Below are 23,573 nucleotides of genomic sequence, written 5' to 3' on the forward strand. Positions count from 1 at the left end.
AGGAATAGGTCTTTTAATTTTTTAGATGGTTTTTTTTCTGAAAAATTTTTACATAAAACAATTATTTGTAAAACAATTGGAAAAACAAAGACATGCTAAGAAAACCACATGATAAATAAAGGGATGCTTCAGACAAAATAAACCTGTGGTTAATTATTCATTGTTTTGAACAGGTATTTTTCCCAATGTTGGTCTTGGGAGAAATTATTTTTTTATATTTGTGCATTTTGGATAGACTTTTTGGATAATTATAAATTTTAATATATTTATTTTTGGACTATTTAAGGATAAATTTGCAATTTTTTATTATTGGTAAACACGACCAACTTTTATTATTTGGATATTAAACTAAAAACACAGAACAGTTGGTCTATTTGGATATATTACTTAAGGGAAACTTTTTCCTTCTTTATCCATCGGAAGAAAACTTTTCAATCAATATTCATCATAGAAAAGATTCCTTTCTTTCAAAAAAAAAAAATGGGGTGAAGGGTCAAACTCTGATGACCAAAAATAATGAATCTTGATGAATTCAATTCATAAAAAGAGATATAATAATGTTTGTCATTTACTTGAGATAGGGGCTATCTAGGGTGGTACTTGATGGTGCTTAGATTTGCTCCCTATTCTAGGACAGAGTTTGCCCTCATGCCCCACTACTGACCTTTGAGTCCAAGCAGAACCCCACCCTACAATGCATAACCCCTATACTGAACTACTCACATACTTGACATACCAGGTGATAAGGCACCCATCAAGAGAGGCAGGAATGGATTACAACAGATGAAAGATGAATTTTTGAAATTACAGAACAAGAATAGGATTTTTTTATTTATTTTAAGACACTAATTTCAAACAAATTTTTGAATTGGAAGAATTTTGAAGAAAGAGTTGGTCGAATTGGTGGAACAATACAAAATGGTTTTTGTTGAATTGGTTTTGTTCAATGTCTCAGGAAAAAAAACAATAGAAAGGAGATTTTTAGAGGGGAGGAATACAACACTCACACACAGTTATTGCATTTGTTATGCAACAGTTATAGCATTGTATACTTAGCACTTTGGGAAAAACAGAAAAACTTAGGAGTGTTAGATGTTATGAACATTTGTATGAAATTAAAATTTAAAACAAAAAATGAAAAGAAAAACAAGAAATTTTTGTCAAATTGTGTTTTTTTTCTTTTTTTTTGTTTTTTTTGTTGTGTTTTTATCTTAAGAAGGATATAAAAGGATAGAAGAGAAAGATGGATTGGAATATAAGAAGAATATAAAAATATATAATTGATGAATATATTTCCAGTGTAAATTTGTTCAACTATTCAGTTATACAGTTAAACTCAGATTTTTAAACATTTGTTAGTTATATGTATTTGTAGAACTACTCTAGAACTAGATGGCAACATTCATACACACTCATACAAACAAACATTTTGCAAATTTTTTTTGACAATGTTTTTTAACAATAGTGCTTTTATAAAATAATATGCAAAAATAAATTTTAAATTTTAATTTTAACACATTTTTATAATACAAAATGTTTTTTTTTAATCAAAATGTTTTGTTTTAATCAAAAACCTTTAATAAAATGTTTGCAAAGTTCAAACTATGCAAGTTCAAACTATGTTTTAAATTCTTATTAATTAATTTAATTAATTAACAAACAATTTAATTAACTAATGGAAGGGTATAAAACTGGTTTTTTTTTTATTATTTTTTTTTATGCTATTATATGCGGAGTTGATCAGCGATTTTTTGGATTTTTAGCGATTTATATTGTGTTCAATAAGCAATGAGTTGAGTTGAGGAGAGCTATGGAGATTGGTTCATTTGTGGTGTCCTGGCAATTATTTATAGTACATTATATAAAGGGTGTTAAGTGTTATATGGGTGTTTAGTACTCTGAGGATGATGCCCTAGATATGACAGGGTGAAAGCTTGCCGATACGAATGTTTTTTTTTTTTTTTTTTTTTTTTTTTTTTTTTTTTTTTTTATAATAACTGGTTGGCTGATATTGTGTGGTCATCTTTCTTAATAGTTTTTCAATTCTGTTATTTATAACTGCAACACTGCAGAGGAGGGGGTACCAGTGTTGGCGCGGCCAGTCTGGAGCAATCAAGATCATCCTTGGTTTGTCCTGTTTGACTTTTAGTAGAACTTTGGAGAGCAGAGGCAGTGGGGGGAAGGCGTAGACTGATAGATTTTTCCAGCTGAAGGACACAGCATCCACTTTCCAGGCTTGTTTGTGGGGAGTCCTTGTGCAAAGTTGTCCAACTGGTAGTTCTGGGGGGAGGCAAATAGATCTATGTCTGGGCTCCCCCATTCGGTTGTCAACATGTTGAAAATCCTTGGTTCCAGTTTCCACTCATAGTTTATGGCTTTCTGCTTGAATTAGACAATCGTCCAGGTATGGGTATATTTGAATACTTCTTTGCCTGCAAAATGCAATAACTGGAGCCAGGCACTTTGTGAATACCCTGGGCACAGTAGACAAGCCAAAGGGCAGTGCAGAGAACTGATAATGCATGTAGCCTGCTTTGAAGTCTAGGCATCTTCTGCAAGATTCCCTGATTAGGATGTGCAGGTATGATTCTTTTAAATCTAGTGTTGCCAACCAGGCATCTTTGCCTAGCATAGGAAGTAATTGGTGAAGAGTCAGCATCTTGAATTTTGGAATCTCCAGAAAGGTGTTTAGAGTAGACAGGTCCAGGACTGGACGCCATGATTTGTCTTTTTTGGGTACCAGAAAAAGTCTGGAGTAGAAACCTTGTCCCTTTTCCTCTTCTGGTACAAGTTGAATAGTCCCCATGCTTAAGAGAGAAAGTACTTGTTTTTGAACATCTGCCCACTGATTTGGGGGCAGGTCTGGCCACCCATTTGGTGTTGGCAACATGTGGAAATGAAATCTGTATCCCTGGGACACTATATTTAAAACCCATTTGTCCTGGGTTATGAGTTCCCAGTTCTTTGCATGAAGAGCAATCTTTCCCCCCAAAGGGGTGATCAAAAGATAAGTGTTCGGGAATTTTAAAAGGAAGTCACTGAGACTGTTTACCATAGGGGGATGTCTTGTTATTTCCAGATTTGGAAGTGGAGGCCCCCCACTGCTTAGTTCTGAGAGTCCCCTGGGACTGAAACCTGGGGTTTTTGCTGTGTCTGTATTTGGCTTGGGAGGACCTGGAAGGGACTGGAAAGGACCAATTCTTAGTAGGCCAGTGCCTACTAAATCTTGGAGGTTGCACTTGTAAAAAAATCTTTAACAGTTTGCATAGATTTAGCTTTATCTTCCATCTTTTTAAGAACTTCTTCAGCTTTGTTGCCAAACAGGCGGTCCTGATTTAAAGGAGCATCCAACAATTTAGCTTTAACATGATCAGGCAAAGATTGCTCCTTAAGCCAAGCATGCCTTCTAAGCACAGACCCAGTAACAGCAGCCCTGCAAGAGGCCTCTAAAGGATCAAAACCACACTGCAAAGTATGTTTTCCGACTTGTTCAGCAGAATGCATCAAATCCTGTAAATCTTTATTTTCCACACAGTCAGGAATCAACATCATTTTCTGTTTAGGCAGTCCAATAATATGCTGCTGATATTTTAACATATGAAATTGGCAGTTTAAAGCTCTGACTGCCAAGGTTGCAGAAGTATAAACCTTTTTACCCCATCTATCCAGCGCCCTGGAGTCTCTATCAGAAGGGGTAGGATTTTTAGCAGTAGAAGCCTTAATGCCCTTGGGCCCCTGAGAAATAGTCTCTGGATCTGCAACAGGATTTTTGAAAAGGAACTTGTGGGACTCAGGAACCCTGTAGTATCTGTCAGGTTTACTAGGAGCAGGAGGCAGGGAATCAGGGGCCAAACTGGATTCCGAGAACACATCATCAACAATGTCTAGTACAGGAGGTATAGCCAAAGGCTTATGCTGAGGTAGAAGAAGGAAATCCCTAAGTCTCTTTTTTGAATTCGCTTTCCCAGTGGAAATGCTCCCTTAAAGTATGTAAAGTTTCCCCAAAAGAAAAAATCCTCAGGAGGGGAAGCAGAGGGAATAGGATCCTCTGCATCAGAATCCTCATAAGTAGGTATGGATAAATCCAGGTCATCAGAAGGGTCAGAAAAAACAGAATCCTCATCAGAAGATTCATAATCAAGCTCAGCCCTAGGCCTCTTAGAGGGGGGGGGGGTTGACTACCCCTCATTAGAGTTATTAGATCTTCAGCCATTTTTATCATTTGTTTTTTAGGCATAGGGGCCTGAGCATGTGGCCTGGGTGTCGGTTTTTTAGACATAGATCGAGATTTAGGCCTTAGTAATGAAGGTGTTGATTTAATATGCAAGTCTGTAGTCCTGAATACACCCTCAGAAGCCGGTGCCTGCACAGCGGCTCCGGACCCATCCAAGGTAGAGACATCTGCGGGTTCCATAGACTCCAAATGGGTCTCAGTAGAGGCCTGCGAATCAGAAGTAGCGGGTATCAGGGGCTGCGAAAGCGCCTCACTGAGTACCGGCGAACTGGCGACTGGCTTAGGAGAAGCGTCGTTGGCAGTTTTGGACCTCGGTGGCCTGTCTCTGTCTTTATCTTTGCATTTTTTTGGAATCCCGGTAGTCGGATGGTTAACCGATGACATTTCTGGATTATTAAACCGAGAACCGAAATATTTAGAGGCAAAAATATACCGACGACGGATAGTGCGCTGATTAAATAAAGCACAAAAGCGACAGCAAGGTACGTCGTGGTCAGGGCCTAGGCATGGAATACAGTACGAATGAAAATCTTTATGAGGTATTTGCTTTCCACAAGTAATGCAATTATTAACTTTTACTGACATCGATAAGGAGCAAGAAAAAGTTTCCCCAACGGGGTACTTAGCTTTAAGTTGAAGATTTCGGTTCTGAAACTCGAAAACGAAAATTTCAGGAGTCGGCTGACCGGCACTTGTAAACTGCTTCTGCTTCGGGTATTGCACGGCAAGAAAGACTGAGGTAATGATATCGGCTGCATGTTTTATACCCCTGACAACTGGACGTCATGGAAGAAGGGACAGCAACCGACGCAGGACCCAAGACTTTGTTAATCAGGCCGACTGAGGGCAACCTGCAAGCAGATTATCCAAATGGAATGACTGCAACAGTGAAACATGAAGAACATGTACTTATTGTAACCTCCATAGGGACTACATCAGATCTTCTTCTAGTTGACAATTTACACATCCTTCCCTCTATGGCCAGTTGCTGAATGTCACAAAGCAGATTTAATTTTAAATCACTGTGTCCAGCCATGGAAATAGGAGTACTGCACCAACTACTAGGGAAATATGAAAGTCCTGAACTAATTCTGCATACATTTATTGTAGTTACTTTGTATGATAACCATTTAAAAATTCTCAGAATCAACATATTTAACATAATTGCTTGATACAAATACAGCAGTTCTATATATAGATCTTCCAACACATACAAAAACATCTGTTCCCTTCAAACAAGTCTTTTGCAGATGTCCCATTTTGAAGGAAACATCCTACACCTTTATTTTACTTAATCTATGTCAGAATGCAGAAAGATCCAATCAATCTACTCTTCATATATTGTTCTGTATTTCCAAAATAAAAATATAACTCTGTTTAAATTGAGATATTAATTGTTGATCAGTTGCTGTTATATCAACATCACATATGCTAAAGACATGCACGTCAGAGCATTTCAGTGATATACAATATCATAAAAAGACAAATGTCTGACAAACATACATAGAAATATCCTGCAGCATCATTCATGTTTACAGTTATTGATAAATCAGTTCCCTACAGATCTAAGAGGAATGAATGGAAAGATATGTTGAAAAGAAAAAAAAAAATTTATTTTGGGTAGCACCCCCCCGGCCCGAGCTTAATGAACATTCAATATAGCATTCAAAATATTTTTTGAATGGGAAATAGCATGCATCTAACATTTAATTGGGTTTGTTGAACATTTTTTATTGTGTCACTTTGCTATTGCACATTCTTTTTGTCACAAATTGATAGTTTACAATACTACTTTTGTTTTACAAACACAAGATGGGCTAATATTTATATCACTGGTGTTTCATACAAATTGGCTCAAAGTATGAAACTCATTAGTGATGAAGAAAATGTTGTTAAGGAAACTGGTTTACTCTTTTTATGCCATTATTCAATGATGATTACTTGTAGAATTAAAATTTATTTTGGATACTACAGTGAATATGTTCAATAAGCCCAGGGGGGAGCACCACCCAAAATAAAATATATTTTTTTATTTTCAACATATCTTTTCATTCATTCCTATTAGGTATGTAGGGCACTAATTTGCATTACACTGACTTCAGGCTGATTTATAAAATACTTTTCCATTACTGTGTTGTTTTTTTTCTTTTCATTTGCCTTGCTGATATCATGGCATATAGTGAAGTCCTTGGTATTTCCATTCATTGCTCTTGCTTGGCTTCATTTAGAGACAGCATGTTCCTGATGGCCTTGAAAGAACAGTTGGTAGTCCCCAACCTTAAGAAACCATCTTTTAACTAATACTGGCTTACTACCCTGTAGAACTATTTCCAACTTTCCTTTGTGCTTGAAAATTTCTGAGATGATGGTCTCATTTAACTTGATTCCTATCAAGACACCCATAACTTCTCTGATTACATTTACTCCAGGTTCAGACGGTAGTAAAGAAAAGAAACGATGATCATTCACATCATAAATGACCTCTGGTTGGTAAGCACTGTCCCATGATTCTTCTGAGATTCCTGATGCATCAGTGTTCTTTAATAGAGTAAATTGTTGCTATCTACTAGGATGCCTGGATGACTCAAGTAGGACTATCTATTAGCTCTGTGGCTAAAATGAGGTTATACTTTGTAAACAGGATGCAGAACATTGTGGAAGATAGCTATCCAGTGCTACCAAATCAATGTCCTGCTGAAAACCACAGGAGTTTGGTCTTTTCCTCTCAACTATGTCAACTACTTGGCAATTACTTAGGGATTTAGGTTGGATTTTCCCTACTGTACAGTATGCTTGCATGTCTCTCTATCTCTGATGTACGTGTATCCTTGTGCTAATCAGTCAGTCAAGGATTCAGTCCTGTACAGTATAGTCCAAGGTTCTGGACTATGTGGTTTAGAACTGACCAAGTCTTTTTCCTGAGGAGTCCTGAGTACTGACACCAAAACAAACAGCCAAGGAATAAATTGCATTAGGTATGTCTCAACTACTTGGTACTTGTAGGTATCTGATGACACCCTCTTTAAGTGTAAAATCTGTGTGTTATCCTGGGTATTTCCAAGAGGCAGATCACGTTTATTAGGTTAGTAATCCAAACATATGCTTTTGGACACCTGACTGAACATCAGAAACTTGAATATCACTTCGACCTAAATGAAGCAAGCTTCCCAAAAGCCAGAAAATGCAATTTGTCTTTCTGTAGTAGCTAAACAATCCATATCGTCTTTAGAGCCATGCGTATAATCAATATAATAAAATATAATCAAATTAATGATCACTACAGTATAGGGGCATGGGATAAGGTGGAGAAAAGTACAGTTGTGTACACTTACCATAAATGTAGATGTTAGAGTGTATTCACTGTTGCAGTCATTACATTTGGGTAATCTGCTGGCAGGTTGCACTCGGTCGGGCCTGATTAACAAAGTCTTGGGTCCTGCGTCGGTTGCTGTCTCTTCTTCCATGATGTCAGCTTGTCAGGGGTATAAAATACGCAGCTGACACCATTACATCAGTCTTTCTTGCTGCGCGGGGCCCGAAGCAGAAGCAGTTCGCAAGTGCTGGTCGGCCGACTCCTGAAATTTTCGTTTTCAAGTTTCAGAAACTAAGTCTTCAACTAAAAGTGAAGTACCCCATTGGGGAAACTTTCTTGCTCCTTACCAATGCCAGTAAAAGTTAATAATTGTATTACCTGTGGGAAGCAAATACCTCATAAAGATTTTCATTTGTACTGTATTCCTTACCTAGGCCCTGACCACAACGTGCCTTGCTGTCGGTTTTGTGCTAAATTTAATCAACGCCCTATTAAACGTCGGTATATCTTTGCTTCTAAACATTTTGGTTCAAGATTTAACTATCCAGAAATGTCGTCGGTTAGCAATCTGACTACCTGAATAACTAAAAAAACGCAAAGAAAAATGCAGAGAGAGAATGTCGAGGTCCAAAATCGACGACGAAGCTTCTTCTAAGCCAGTTGCCGGTTCGCCGGTACTCAGTGAGGTGCTTTCGCAGCCCTTGATACCCACTACTTTTGATTTGCAGGCCTCTACTGAGACCCATTCGGAGTCCGGTATGCAGCGAGATACCTTAAGTATTGAACCCGCGGATGTCTCTACTTTAGATGGGTCCGGAGCCGCTGATCAGGCACTGGCTTCTGAGGGTATATTCAGGCCTAAAAATTTGTATATTAAACAGACACCATCTTGAAAACTAAGGCCAAAAACTGGAGGAACTACACTGCCTATCAGCTTTCTTGAGTTCCATCTTCATGGGTGAAGGCATTCTTGCTTTTTTTGTTGCCTTTCATGAAGCAGGGCATTCTTAGCTCACAATTTTGCTTCATTCCTATGCCCAAACTCATCACCATTACTTGATCAATGAGTGGTGTTTAAGAGATGTTAGAATAAGGCTTAATTTGAGGGAAAAGTATATTCTTAGACTCTACTTTGCCGGATAAAACTGGTGACATTATTTTTATGTAATTTTTGACCAGGATACAGGACTGAGTTGAAATAAATATGTAATGCTGCTTAGGTTATATGATGTATAGCAATATATGTGAAGTATAATGTTTGTTAATGTTAATTCAATACAGTTTGATTACTTTTGTATAAATGTAAATTTCCGTGAGTTACAAGTGATAATTCAATAAAGGTGCAAAAAATAAGGGATGCAGGACTGATCCATCCACCTGTATCATTTTCAGTCTCATCCCAGGGTTTTAAACCATGAGTCAAATTAAACAAAGCATTTAGAAATCATTTAAAAATTACAGTTACAAACTAAGCAATTACATTGTAAGGTTTTTACAATTTGTAAGAGTCTGGAACCAAACAAACCATTTAAATGTCAACCTAAATAGACAACCTGCTAGCTGACAGATTTGTAGAAAACTTCACCCCCCCGTCCCCTCTAGTCATCCCCAAAAGTTTACCTACCACCATTCTTCAGCCTATTATCTCAAGACAGTAGGTCATCTTGGTGCTTTCCAAGGCCAAAAACATGGCATCAGTCCGACCAGACATCCCAGGTTGCCTTTTAAGCAACTTAAAACATGACCTAGCAGACCCACTTGGATCCCTGTTTAACCACAGCCTGTAAAGCTGGCTATGTTCAGGTGGAATGGAGGACAGCAACAGTAATCCCTCTGCACAAAGGACCATCAACCGACCCTGGAAGTTATAGGCCCATAAGACTGACAAGTCTCATCTGCAAGGCCATGGAAATAATCATTATGGACCTTATTAACAAGGACATAGGTAATCTCCAAATTCTAGACCCAACCTAGTTTGGCTTTGTTAAAGTTAGATCATGCTTGTTAAACATGGTTGCCTTCTTCGAGAAAGCCACCAAGGCCCTGGACAAAGGAAAGACAATGCATACCATCTATACTGACCTAGGCACAGCACTTGATAAGATCCCCCACTCAGGTATTATAGAGAAACTCTCCCAGTTGGGAATTAACCCATACACCACCAGATGGATAGCCATCTGGCTTACCAACAGGACACATACTATCAAAGTGGGTGATTTCACCCATAGCAAAAGACCAGTCACCAGTGGCATACCACGGGGTTCTGTGCTGGGCCCTTTACCATTTGGAATTCATTTCTCAGATGTCCAGGCAAACTTGGACGGCCTGTGGCTGACCAAGTTCATTGACAATTGCAAACTGGGAGCAATCATCGCGTCCCCCAATGATGTTAATATACTGCAGACTAGGCTAACACAGACAAATGACTGGTGCCAAAGCCATGGATTAAAGCTAAATGTAAAAAAAAATATGTATTATGATTCTCTTTGGGAAAGCTGACATCCATACTAATTGCCCTATAGACAGCCCCCACCCTAAATGCAAACCCAGTGGTACATGGGGTACTCAGATTGATAGCAATCTGAACTTTGGTCACCATGTTTCCAGAGTAGTAAGGAAATCCTTCTATGACCAAGTTTCCAGTGTAGTAAGGAAATCCTTCTATGACCAAGTTTCCAGAGTAGTAAGGAAATTCTTCCATGTGGCACATCTTATAAGTAAAGGTATCACACATCTAGATCTAAGGATGTTATAATTCTATTATACTTGGTCCTCATCAGACCAGTAATTGTGTACAGTGCTCTCTTTTGCATGTACCTCACCAGACACCTGTAACAATTGGAGATGCCACAGAGATTTCTCACCAAGAAATTACAGGGTACATAAAACAAGTCTTATGTGGAAATACTGAAAGCCCTGTCACTGTATTCTGTCTCTTACAGGTCGCTAAGGGGTGACATGTGTCTGGCTTACAGGGCAGTCTTTAACCCAGCCGTGATGGAAATGCTACACATTCATAAATCAAACTGCATGAAGGTCACTCACTCCAGGGATCTTAACCTAGCCTCTTTCAATAACAGGTCACGCTGGCCATTCCCTGGAACAAGCTTCAAATTCACATTGAACAGAGCTCCTCTCTGACCCTCTTCAAATGCAACCTAGATCAATGGATAGGTGATCGCAAATTCACTCCTGGGTTGGTGACCATGTCCCTCCTGGACATAGGAAGTCAATATTGATTACTATAAACTTTTACCTCTGTGAACTACACTCACCTAACCACTAATAATTGGGGCAACTTGGGATAAATATGGCTAAGCTTGTAAGGGCTCTAGGGCCATTAGCTTACTAGCTTTCTATGAACCTATAATTTATCGGAGTTCAATGTGGTACTGTTTTTGCTAATTTCTCAGATCATAAAACTACATGAGCCAATACTAGCAACAATTTTGATAATATAAAGGAGGGAAAGGGCCTTAAAATAAATGGCAAAAATCTAGATAAAACTTTAAAGTAGAGGTGCACATATTATGGGAGGACTATACAACCATAAAAATTTTTAATAAAACAAAAACGGAATTATGTATTAATTTTAAGAATAAGTATAAGAGTTTCCATCTTCTTTTAGAAAAGGAAGAAAAATAGGTATACAAATATGGTAAAAGGAATTGCATATGACATTAAAAATGATAGATTATATCTGATAAAAGATGGAGAAATTTATGAAGAAAATAAAATGAAAATTGCAAATTTATTCATGAGATATAAGTGCACTGGAAAAAGAGGAAGTTTCTCCTTTTGGGGGAAAAAAGTTAAGAAGCAGGAAATGGGTGTGGATATAATTAAAATGAGAAAGGAAATATATTCAAAAAGCAGAAAGATATAATGACTTTGTAAAGAGAATGATTTTTGTAGTCAAGTTGTACACATAAAATGAAGTAAAGAACGACAATGATATGTCAAAAGAATACATGAAGATAATCACAAATTGCAGAAAAATGTTTTCATTAAGGAATTTTAAAACATTTGGAAAAATGTTCAAAGAGTGGTGTCAGGGGTGGATGGGATATATTATGAGTTTCATAAGAATATGACAATATATAAACAATAATGTTTTTAAGATGTAGCAAATGAATGGAAATATAAAGGTTTAGTGCATAAAGAATTGTGTGTGGGTTGTATTAAGTTAATATGGAAAAAAGGGGGATAGATTAAATTTAGATTGGAAACCAGTCATACATAACACGTATTATAAAATTATGATGAAAATTTTGCAAATCAGATTTAACAAAATGTTTTGAAAAAATATGAAATAAGGGAATTTTGGTATAGAAAAGAAACTGAAAGGGATGATTGTTAAAAAAATGGTAAATTCCTAAGTTGTGATATAACAAAAGCATATAATAATAATGTAGCACATAATGCAATGTAGAAAATGTTTGAAACATGTGGAATCTGTAAGTGATCATGATAAAAACATGGTTAAATTTATGGTAAATGGTTGGGAAAGAAAGATTATTAGTATAAAAACAGGAACTCAACAAGGATGCTGAATGAGTGGTATCTTGCATGCATTAATAATGAATGCAGAAGTAGAGCAAGTGTGTGTCAAGTTTAAGGAAGGTCAGATTTGATTTGGAAATTCCATTGATTACAGTATCTGGCCAGATATATTATTTCCAGACATTACTGGGAAAAGGGATCCTATATGTCTTTTTCCTGCTATAGTCTTAACATCTTTTACCTGTTGCAACAGTTTCTGTTGTGTATCTTTTAACCCATGTAATACAGATATATTTTCTATTTTAAAAGTACACCACTGATTTGTTAGTTTGGTTCCTTTTTTTCTCTAAAGTTTCACTAGAATTGTTTTAATATGGCAAAAAAAGTCCCAGTTTGTGGCAAGTGTACAGCAGACTCTACTTTTGTAGTCATACCACTTAGCTAAATACCTGCAACTTAATGCTCATTAATGACTAAATATATAGCAAGCTGGAGTACCTTAGGAGGGGTAGAAATCTTGCTTCCCTTGCCTCTCACTAATTCACACTCTCACAAATACAAAGGCAAGGCAAAGTCCACTCTGGTTTATTGCTGGGACCACCACGCTATGAATTTACCTTAATACAACAGTAATCATGTACTTGCTTGCTTAAAACCTTGACTGTATGCAGATTCTTTCTTTTTTCCCCTTATTTTGTTGCAGGTAAGATATGACAAAATCCTTAAACTTTAAGTTCTAAAACCCATCTGTACAATCAGATAAAAAGCAGCCGGAGAGTCAAAGTACAAAGGAAACCTCCAGTTGAAGTTAAAACACTGCCCTTTTTTGTCAGTGAACTTTATGAAAAAGAGCTGCTGCTGAGACCTCTGGGTCAAATAGCAATTTCTTCTAAGGTACAAAATAATGCAAAGACTGAGAATATCTGGCTACACAAATATATTTACTCCAAATCACAGTTTATGAAGGGGATCAAGAATTTTCTAACATGAACTCACAGAATTCTGGCAAGACAACACTTTTTATATCTTGAAAGACATTAGGTATAGTATGAGAAACATTTAAGAAAAAAAAAAAACAGAATCTTACAGCTACTCATCCTGTTCACATGAAAAGTACATGTATGTGAGCATACCATTGTTCTTTTACTAAATAAGGAAAGCTGCATCCTATCATGTCTTGAGCTCTGTTTACCATCTTACAGATACACTTAGTGAACTTTAGTGAACTTTTGTACTTGTACTTGAGAGAATACGTCCTTAGGAAAAAGTATGGAATAGGCATTTCTGACATATTTATATTGATTTCTTATCATCTTGAGGAGTCCATGCAATTATTTCCTTTATTAATTTAATTAACACAGCTAAAGAATTTGCCTAATTCAGAGAGGAAATAACAGGAAAGGAATGTAACCTTCCACCTCAGGCTGCAGTTAAGAATCCACTGAAATACATCTCTAAGCACTGAAAATTACAGAATAAAAAATAACTTAACATTAAATATATATACTTTTTAATCCCACTACAATATTAGTTACAGACTCACCTTTCAGACACTTGAGACTTTACTGTTAAGCTAGTCCATCAGAAAATAAGTACCTTGAAAAATCGCAGAAGTCAGGAAACTAATAGTGTAGTACAAGTAAGAACCAGGGGCTATGTAAAACAACCTTTTGCAATTTTTACAACAGCTAATCCTGTCTCTACATGGATGAAAAAAATAAGTGTGCTTATACAGTAGCTCATATGCTTTGTGTAGCAGCCAGGAAGTGGACATACTTTTTAATACAGTTTACAAAGTAGCAGGTAGGTGAGATAGGTTAATTCCTTACAAGAAATACAGCACTGAAATTTACATAAATGGCAGATTAAAGCAGAAGCCAAACTGGAGGACCAAGCACTGTGCAGGAGCAATTAAACCAGACAATAACTATAAAATGAGAGGAACTCATATACATCCAGCACAGGAAAGCCTTACGTTTTTGCAGAAAACAACAGTGTTAAACACAATAATGCTGGGAACTTTTGATTAATAGTTTATTATAGGGAAATGTGAACAAGGCTACAACATTTTAATTCATTACAGTTTAGAAATGCACTACAGAACTACTCCTTCTCACTTCTTTGCCTAAGACATCTGGCCAGAAGTTAATTTTGTTAAGATTAATACTTCCAGGTGAAGGGTGGTGGAGTAGATGATACTGACAGCAGAGAACCCATACACCCAGACTGAAAATAGTCACATGACTATGATCCTATGGAACAGTGTTATCATTCTTCTGTTTTCTTTCTCATCTTAAAAGAAAGACTAAGTACTTCTCATTTCCTAGTCCTTAAACTTCCCAGACTCATCTTTACAGTTCATGTAAAAAAATTAGAACTGGAATTCACTAAAAATTCGGAAGACTGGGTTTCTGTCCCTCAGCAAATACAACCTTCTAAATCTGTTACACGAGTGACAAAAAAAAAAGCCTCTAATAAACCCAAATGGTAGATGGATATTTGGCTAATTTCCGTTCAGTGAGGCATATGATACCATAATCTCTCTAATTATTTCAGCATAATATAATAAGAAAATAGTTACATCTTTGCAACATAGGACAGTTCTAGCATCATTGCAGAATGAATTATCTAACCTATTTTGATAAAGATTAATCAAAAAATACTGTATGCTGTTCCCAGAAATAGGTTACAATATGCCACTGAATGAAGTCAAATACCCACTGCTTTTTATTCATTTAATCAAGAACCATTACTTTCTTGCCTCAAAAAGAAAAAAAAATAAACCACAGCATTAAATAAGACGGTAAGAAATAACAGCAGCCCTGTCCTCAAAGAAGCAACAACTGTACCTTCTTTAGTAAGGTACTCGTATAAATAGTTTTACTTTATATTCACTTTGTATCCTGATACAGGAATTCATATTTTGCCTGTTCTTTTTGCAAAACACTAATGCAACTTTTCTGCTATTAACAGAATATAAATCATACCTAAAATTCAGTCAAATGACAGCAGGTTGGTTGGAGATGGTGGGACTCTCAGTGACAGGGGTACCAAGGGTAAATGCCCTATAGCCTCCTCATAATTCATCTCTGCATTCCATCCACTCTTACCACACCCATTTATCTGTCCCATTCACATGCAATGAAAGCCATTTTATTTAACTAGGTTACTTATCCAAGGATTCTATGGCAGTGCAGTCCAGCTTCGTGACTTGTGATTTTGGAATAGGATGCAAATGGGGTCATTACCAAAAGGAACAACCCCCCACCCCCCCAAGGTGCAGTTAACTCTGGAGTGGATTATTTTTTTCTGAAGGGTGCAGGGAGTACAACCCTCTGTGTTGATCTGGGAAAGCTTTCCACACAAGAAAAATAAACTGATTTTCTATTAAATAGACATCTAGCCACCAACTTTTCACTGAAAGACCATTTGAATTAGAAACTTTGCTAAATAAGGAGGAAACTCTTCCATGGGCCTATTACTATCTATAAGAAGCTAAATTCTTTTTGCCCTATTCTATGCTGAACTTTGACATTTCCAACTTTGGCAGATAAGGGAAGAGACTGAAGCTGTCTGTACCACAAGTTCTCATAAAGATGACAATATAGTTATGACTGACTGGAATATTAATTGAAAATATATAATAAATATTGTGATGTGATTAAGAATATCAAGCCCCAACTACAGCCCAATTGATCTGGGTCACATAAGTGGTTCAGTTGATTGAGCGGCAGGGAGGGATGGGTGTGCCCGCCCTGGGGGGATGGAACTTGCTTGTGATGTTCCCTAAAAGAGGTGTGGTCCACAGTGGGGAGTGAACATGGAGGTGGGGAAAGGGAAGAGTGGGTAGGAGTAGGGCACATACATGGGGGAAAAAAAAGCACCAGATGGCCAAGCCCTTGGTATGCCCTTAAGACCCATGGCTGGCTGCAGCAAGACTGGAGCAAGTCCGGGAAGGTTAGGAGAAATCTGGTAGACCTGGCATACATATGGGGCAAGGGGGGAGGGGGGGGATTAAGGAGACAAAAAAAAAAAAAAAACAGGCAACTTTATGAAACATTTCATCTTGAAACTGAGCACAGCTACTTTTCAGACAGCTTGACCAAACACTTTTTATTTGTAGCCTGGTTATAAGCTTTGCTGGTATTCATTACAAAGACTTGTAGAGGATGCATTGCGTTATCCTTGAAACAAACACATTCATTAATGCATATTTAAAATTAACAAATCATTTGATTGAAAAAAGCTATTTAGTAGAGCGTCTCTTGTGAATGCGTGCAACATTTTATTACTATAGACTACCATACTCATACACAATACATACATGCACACAGTATACTATTTCAGACTTCACAGTAGAAATCCACTGTAGCTTCACTAAGCTAAACCAAATTACAACTTAAAGCAATAACTTCATTTTCATTTTAGATATTTTTGCAATTCAAATGCATTCTTTCCAAATTTTTTGCATGTCAGTCTCTCACATCCAAGATTTGTAATCAAAGAGGCCTGATTGTTAACCAATACATCTCCATGTATAAAGGCCCAGAAATGTTTTTTCTTAATATAAAGTACTTTACAACTCTATTAACACTACCATTCTACAAGAAATGCTTGCTGCAATATTAAAATGCAGGAAACCACTTAGTTATATGATTCTGTACAAGCAACGAACCAGGTAGTCAAGTAGATTTTACCTGTCATGTCAGTTGTATTTTTAATGACATCACTGGAGAAATCACAACTACATAACTGCCAACATGGCAAAACATCTTAACCACCATAGCAATATTATTGCTTGCCATACAGTTGGGAATTGTTTGGCAAACAGCTGGACAAAAGAACAGGATGAGGTTGCTGTAAGGTTTTTGAGTATCCACTTATGATGCTTTGGAAACTTAACCAGGAGATCCAGACATGATTGATTAGCTGCTCTGGTGTTTAGAAGCTTTGTGCAAGCACTTTTAGGGTAACTCACAATGGAAGTACTAAAACCAAAAAAGTCAAGTCATATAGTATCTCAACTGTGAACAATGATGCATTATGCTGTTGGAGGTCCTTGTTGAATTCCTGGGGTGTCTGAATGAAAACAATTTTACTCTAAAGTGTGGATCCACAATTTGTTTCCCTTTTGTGGACAGAACTAAACTTAGCCGCAGATATCTACATAAGCAATCTAAAGTTCCAGCTGCTCCTAGGAACACTAACTGGAACATCAAAATGACATCTAGCAGCTTGGAAATGAATTTCCCCCATTGTCAATAGAATGTCTCACCAGCCTTATGGTCTGAGAAACCAACTAAGACAGATGCTTTTGCATAGACCAGGGCAAAAGAGACGCTTAGAATCAGATCACACAGGATAAACAGCAATGGGATCTAAGGGACAATGTAGCCATAAAATAGCTCTTTTTTTTTTTTTTTTTTTTTTTACCAAACCTGTAAAAAATCCAGGAGGCCCAGTCAGTGGTTAAAGCAGGGTATTTCTGAATTTTAAGGTACAATGAGAAAGTATACTGCCTTAAGTTTTTTCCAAAAAACATGAAAATCAGGTCAGATCCTGCAAATGTGGTCAGCTTTCCTGGGGACAGAAGCACTGGTACAAGATATGGATTCATAAAGGTAGTTCTAATGAAAAGATGCAAAACATAATCTCCACATTCTCTTGGTCCAGGCAAGAATTTAAACAATTATTTCAGCTAAACCAAAGTAACAATCAACTTATAGCACTTCTGAATTGAATGGTCTCCAAGAAGAAAGGTAGGACACACTTATTGAGGGCTTCTCAAGATGATGCAGGCTACTCTCTGTGCAGCACAGTTTTACAAGATGACAAAGTCTGAAAAGAAGGATATCCAGGATATTCACTCAGCAGTAGTGCAGGCAGGCACAAGCGAGGAGTGTGTGTTGAGCAGACGGAAAGAGTACTTTGAGGGGTTGATAAATGAAGAGAATGAGAGGGAGAGAAGATTGGATGATGTGCGGATAATGAATCATTAAGTGCAGTGGATTAAGCAAGGAGGAAATAAGGATAGCTATGAAGAGGATGAAGAACGGAAAGGCTGTTGGTCCAGATGACATACCTGTGGAAGCATGGAGGTGTTTAGGTGAAATGGCAGTGAAGTTTTTAACTAGATTGTTTAATGAAATCTTGGAAAGTGAGAGGATGCCTGAGGAATGGAGAAAAAGTGTTTTGGTACCGATTTTTAAGAATAAGGGTGGATGTGCAGAGCTATAGTAACTAGAGAGAGATTAAACTGATCAGTCACAGCATGAAGTTATGAGAAAGAGTAGTGGAAGCTAGGTTAAGAAGGGAGGTGATGATTAGTGATCAGCAGTATGGTTTCATGCCAGGAAAGAGCACTACAGATGTTTGCTCTGAGAGAGTGTTGATGGAGAAGTACAGAGAAGGTCAGAAGGACTTGCATTGTCTTTGTGGATTTAGAGAAAGCATATGACAGGGTGCCTAGAGAGGAGTTACAGTATTGTATGAGAAAGTCGGGAGTGTCAGAGAAGTATGTAAGAGTGGTACAGGATATGTACGAGGGTAGTGTGACAGCGGTGAGGTCTGCGGTGGGAGTGATGGATGCGTTTAAGGTGGAATTACATCAAGGATCAGCTCCGAGCCCTTTCTTATTTGCAATGGTGATGGACAGGTTGACAGACGAGATCAGACAGGAGTCCCTGTGGACTATGATGTTTGCAGATAACATTGTGATCTGTAGTGAGAGTAGGGAACAGGTGGAGGAGACCCTGGAGAGGTGGAGATGTGCTCTAGAGAGAAGAGGAATGAAGGTCAGCAGGACTAAGACTGGGATCTCTTCTGTGTCCCTGCTAGACAGAGGCACAGTAAACTAATCTTAAAAGGGTACCTTCTGTGACCTACTTTACAGAGGCACAGTAGGCTAATCTAATAGGGAGGTGGAAGCCAAATACACTCTGGCTAGGCTTATAAATGCCCTAGGGCAGATAGCCTAGTATCTACCTATGAACCTATATGTGTGTGAATGAGAGAGAGGATAGAGGAATGGTGAGGATGCAGGGAGTAGAGGTGGCGAAGGTGGATGAGTTTAAGTACTTGGGATCAACAGTTCAGAGTAATGGTGAGGGTGGAAGAGAGGAAGAAGAGAGTACAGGCAGGAAGGAGTGGGTGGAGAAGAGTGTCAGGAGTGATTTGTGACAGACTAGTACCAGTCAGAGTGAAAGGGAAGGTCTACAAGATGGTAGTGAGACCAGTTATGTTATATGGGTTGGAGACAGTGGCAATGACAAAAAGGCAGGAGTCAGAGCTTGACATGGCAGAGTTGAAGATGTTAAGATTTGCACTGGGTGTGACGAGGATGGACAGGATTAGGAATAAGTATATTAGAGGCTCAGCCCAGGTTGGAAGGTTTGGAGACAAAGCCAGAGAGGCAAGATTACGTTGGTTTGGACATGTGCTGAGGAGGGATGCAGAGTGTATTGGGAAAAAGATGCTAAGGATGAAGCTGCCAGGTAACAGGAAAAGAGGGAGGCCTAAGATAAGGTTTATGGATGTGGTGAGAGTGGACATGCAGGTGGTTGTGGTGTGACAGAGCAAGATGCAGAGGACAGGAAGAAATGGAAACAGTTGATCTGCTGTGGCGACCCCTAACGGGAGCAGCCGAAAGAAGTAGTAGTGCAGGCAAGCTCGTATGAACTAATCAGCAGATGTCCAGAAAGGTATAAGAACAAATCGGGCACCATGGAAATAAACAATGGGTAGACTAACACTTATACTATGCATATGCAATCTTTAACTCTCACTTACACAATGTTTTGCAATGTGCACTCCAGAATTTTCAGCCATCATCTTTCACTATACCAAAACCAGGTATTTAAAGCTGACAGTCAGGGATAAAGTGACTGAAGACCAGAGAACCTGCAAGAGGATGATCATTATGATGCTTTGCTTCAGGGGAAACTTACGAATACAAAAACTCCCGAGTACAGTACATATCCTTATGGAAATCAACATGGGGCCCTTGATCACATTTATGAACTGAAGTCAGTACAGGGCCGAAAAGGTCTAACTGTCCATTTAAGGAATGTAATGAGAAGCTCCATAAAAATGCCATGTGTTGAGGATCAGATGACGGATGACCGTATCCCAGAAAATAACATATTACTCAAAGTTACAATCAAGAGGCCACAAACACAGACACATCCCATGAAGCAGTTAGGGCTTGTGGCCTTAGACTGTTATTTAAGCATTCCAGAGTTCATGTTTATCTCAGACAGTTTACTTCAACTGATAACCTTTCAGAAATGCTTTCCTTCCAAGTTTAAATTTGCAAGCTCCTCATTCTTTGTCTGGCACCAATGACAAGTGGCATTAACAAATCTTTGACACATATGCCCACCTTAGAGATTGCAAGAAGGGATTAGACAGTGACTGTTGCTTTACCTAGGTTATGATCAACACACACAGACACTGCTTATTTATTCTTCAGCTTTGAACAGGGCCACTTTCAAAGGAAGTGATGGTGGCAGTGGTGAACAAGCTATTTTAAATCAAACACAAGGAATGTCAGTGCAGGCCACAAGCATTCTTATTTCTGCAAATGTGAGTACTAAGAAAATAAATTATGAAATATAGAATATATATATAGTTTATATTTAAACTATGGGTCATTGTGCCCCTCTATGCATCAGACCCACCATAGAGTACAACACCCCATTTGGGATGTACCTTACAAGACACTGCAACAGCTGGAAAGACCACAGAAATCACTGGCCTCAAACAGATGCCCTATGCAGCTCGACTGAAGAAACTCCAGCTGTACACAGTTGCATACCGCCTACTCAGAGGTGATCTCTGCCTGACATACAAGGCCATTTCCAACTCAGAATTGATAGACATGCTCCACCTACAGAAAAACATATCCCCTCGAGCCACACGCTCTAGGGATCTAAACCTCACCACACCAATAAATAGGACATGCTGGAGGGATAGATTCTTGTCCCAGAGACTTCCCATGCTTTAGAACAAGATTCCAATCTACATTAGGCAGAGCTCCTCACCAACACCCTTCAAGAGAAACCTTGACGAGTGGAAAGTTTACCCCGGGGATCACTTCAGTGTCTCTGCTGGACAGAGGCATAGGGAACTAATCTAATGGGGTAGTGAAAGCCAACACATTCTGGCTAGGCTTATAAATACCTTCGGGCAGATAGGTTCATAGGTAGGTACTAGGCTATGAAATGATGAAGGGACAAGGACAACACTGAACCTGTGGGCATCTACTAACAGAGCTTTCACTGTAAGATCTAAGTATAGCAACAAACATGCAATTTTACAGTACCAAGACTATTTTTACATAAAGTAAAAAACACTACTGAAAGCATCATTTGATTAAGAGCAAGAAAATAATCTAATCAATTTAAACCCAATGAGAACAATGTTTACAGATGATTCAAATATTGTTCTCATCTTGCCCAATATTAAAAATGGCTACAATAAAATACAAAAACACTGCGTCTCACACTGAGGAAACATTTAAAATTCTGAAAGAGCTGAGGAAACATTTAAAATTCTGAAAGAACTACTGAAATAGGATAATACCAATGACTGTGAACAGTGAGAGCAATATATCATATATATATATATATATATATATATATATATATATATATATATATATATATATATATATATATATATACATACATACATATATACATATATATATATATATATATATACATACATACATATATACATACATATACAAAGTCTGCGGATCTGGCTGTTTTAGCGAGTCAACAACTGAATTTCCAACAATTACATTTCAAATGATTTTAACAGCAGAAAATATGCGAGTCACTGCAAGATTTTAATTTGATTTAACTAGATGAGAGCAGTCTAAAAGCCAGAGATGGCAAACCATAAATAAGACATTTAGCAAAATAACAACTTCATAGAAAGAACAGCAACAGAAAAGGGCTGCCAGAATAGATGCAGGAAGTGAATGTAAAGGTATTTTTTTTCTAACAAAAATGGGAAAGGATCTATATGCTAACAGCATGGTCTTCAGTTCATAAAGAGCAATTTATAAATGCAAGCATTACTACAAAAAGAACTGAAAATGTGTAAAATAATGCTATTTGTGAACATGTCCCAATGCATAAACAAAAAGATGAACAGCAAACTGCTGACTGAAGATATTAATGTGAGTCACATACTGGAAAATAGTATTTTACATTGGTATTTCCCAGGTTATACAAATGTGCTGTTAATTACACATCATCTAATTAATCTAATCCTAAAGATGAAACAGCAGTGCTAATTCTTCTGCACAAAGTAATTGATCACCATAACAGTAAAACAGAGAATTTTATCTCATCACTGTTGTGTAGATCTCACTCTGTATATCATAACAAATGCTATACATCATAGTTGTTGCTCTAATGAACTCAACAGCCATGTTTTTTTGAGTTAAAATATTAAGCAATTCCCAGAACAGCATGGATGATGGTAGTGATTTTATCTTTGCTTATGATCAGTAACCTCTTGGCTTTCATAAATGCTGACATGTATTTTTCCAAAGTGCTGTGGCTATGCTATGGTTTTAACAGAAAACAAAAAAAAAACAAAAAAAAAAACATTTAAACATTTTAAGAACACTAAAAATCAATGCCAGTCTGTTTCAGAACCGCTCCATGCATACAATCAGGATAACTTGGTGTTTACACAAACAGCAAGAATAAGATTGACATAACACAAAAACTTGGGAAATAATGGGATTTATTCAGGTACGGAATTTGTACTAGGTTCTACAATTTCAAACAGATAATGATGTATATTACTTCTCTTTGCAATATCTAATGCAGTCTCATTCAAGCTATTTTTTAACTCTGGCTTAAGATAACGATTCATTAACAAAAGTTCAAGGACTTCAGGTCCATCTCTGTTGACTGAAGCAAGGTGCAGTGGTGTCAATAAACCTTCTGTCTGTGCATTTATATCTGCACCATGCTGAAGTAAAAATGAAGCAACTTTTGCATTATTCCATTTGCATGCACTGTGAAGAGGTGTCCATCCATCCACAGTAACTGCATGAACATCTGCTCCATGCCCTACTAACTCTCTCACAATCTCCAAGTGTCCATTATAGGCAGCTCGATGAAGTGGAGTATAGTTGTCCCCATCCCGGCTATTAATAAGGGAATGATTTTCAGATAAAAGTCGTTTAACAGTGGAAAGCTGCAAAGAGAAAATTATTAAGAGTCAAAATTTTCTTAGTGTCAGAAGATGGCTATGTGCATCTAAAACAAAGTTCACATGACCATGTATAACTGCTGACATTCAAATCAGGTTATAACTTGCTTTCCTTCCTTACATTAACTGGCAGCACAAACATGAACTTTTCATTTTACGTCAACATATTACTACAATAAATCTTATTTCTTAAACAACATTCCACCGATTTAACATGTTGGGGAATCGCTATTAAAATAAAGGCTCTACAAGGATTGCTATGTTCACCATGACATTCTGATAATG

General features: G+C 37.6%; 1 protein-coding gene across 2 annotated transcripts in view; it reads right to left on the bottom strand.

The window, feature by feature from the left end:
• Positions 1–22,797: 22,797 nt before the first annotated feature.
• Positions 22,798–23,573, bottom strand: part of ANKRD49 (ankyrin repeat domain 49) — a 97,383-nt gene continuing 96,607 nt past the window's right edge. For both annotated transcript variants that reach the window (XM_044072644.1, XM_044072645.1), the window contains exon 3: positions 22,798–23,273. In XM_044072644.1, coding sequence (XP_043928579.1) covers positions 22,815–23,273 — 459 coding nt within the window. In that variant the 3' untranslated portion in view covers positions 22,798–22,814. The remainder of the gene's footprint in view (positions 23,274–23,573) is intronic.

Source organism: Protopterus annectens, chromosome 5.part0 (assembly GCF_019279795.1).
Source record: "Protopterus annectens isolate FY-2018-M chromosome 5.part0, PAN1.0, whole genome shotgun sequence".
In the NCBI taxonomy this organism is placed as follows: domain Eukaryota; kingdom Metazoa; phylum Chordata; order Ceratodontiformes; family Protopteridae; genus Protopterus; species Protopterus annectens.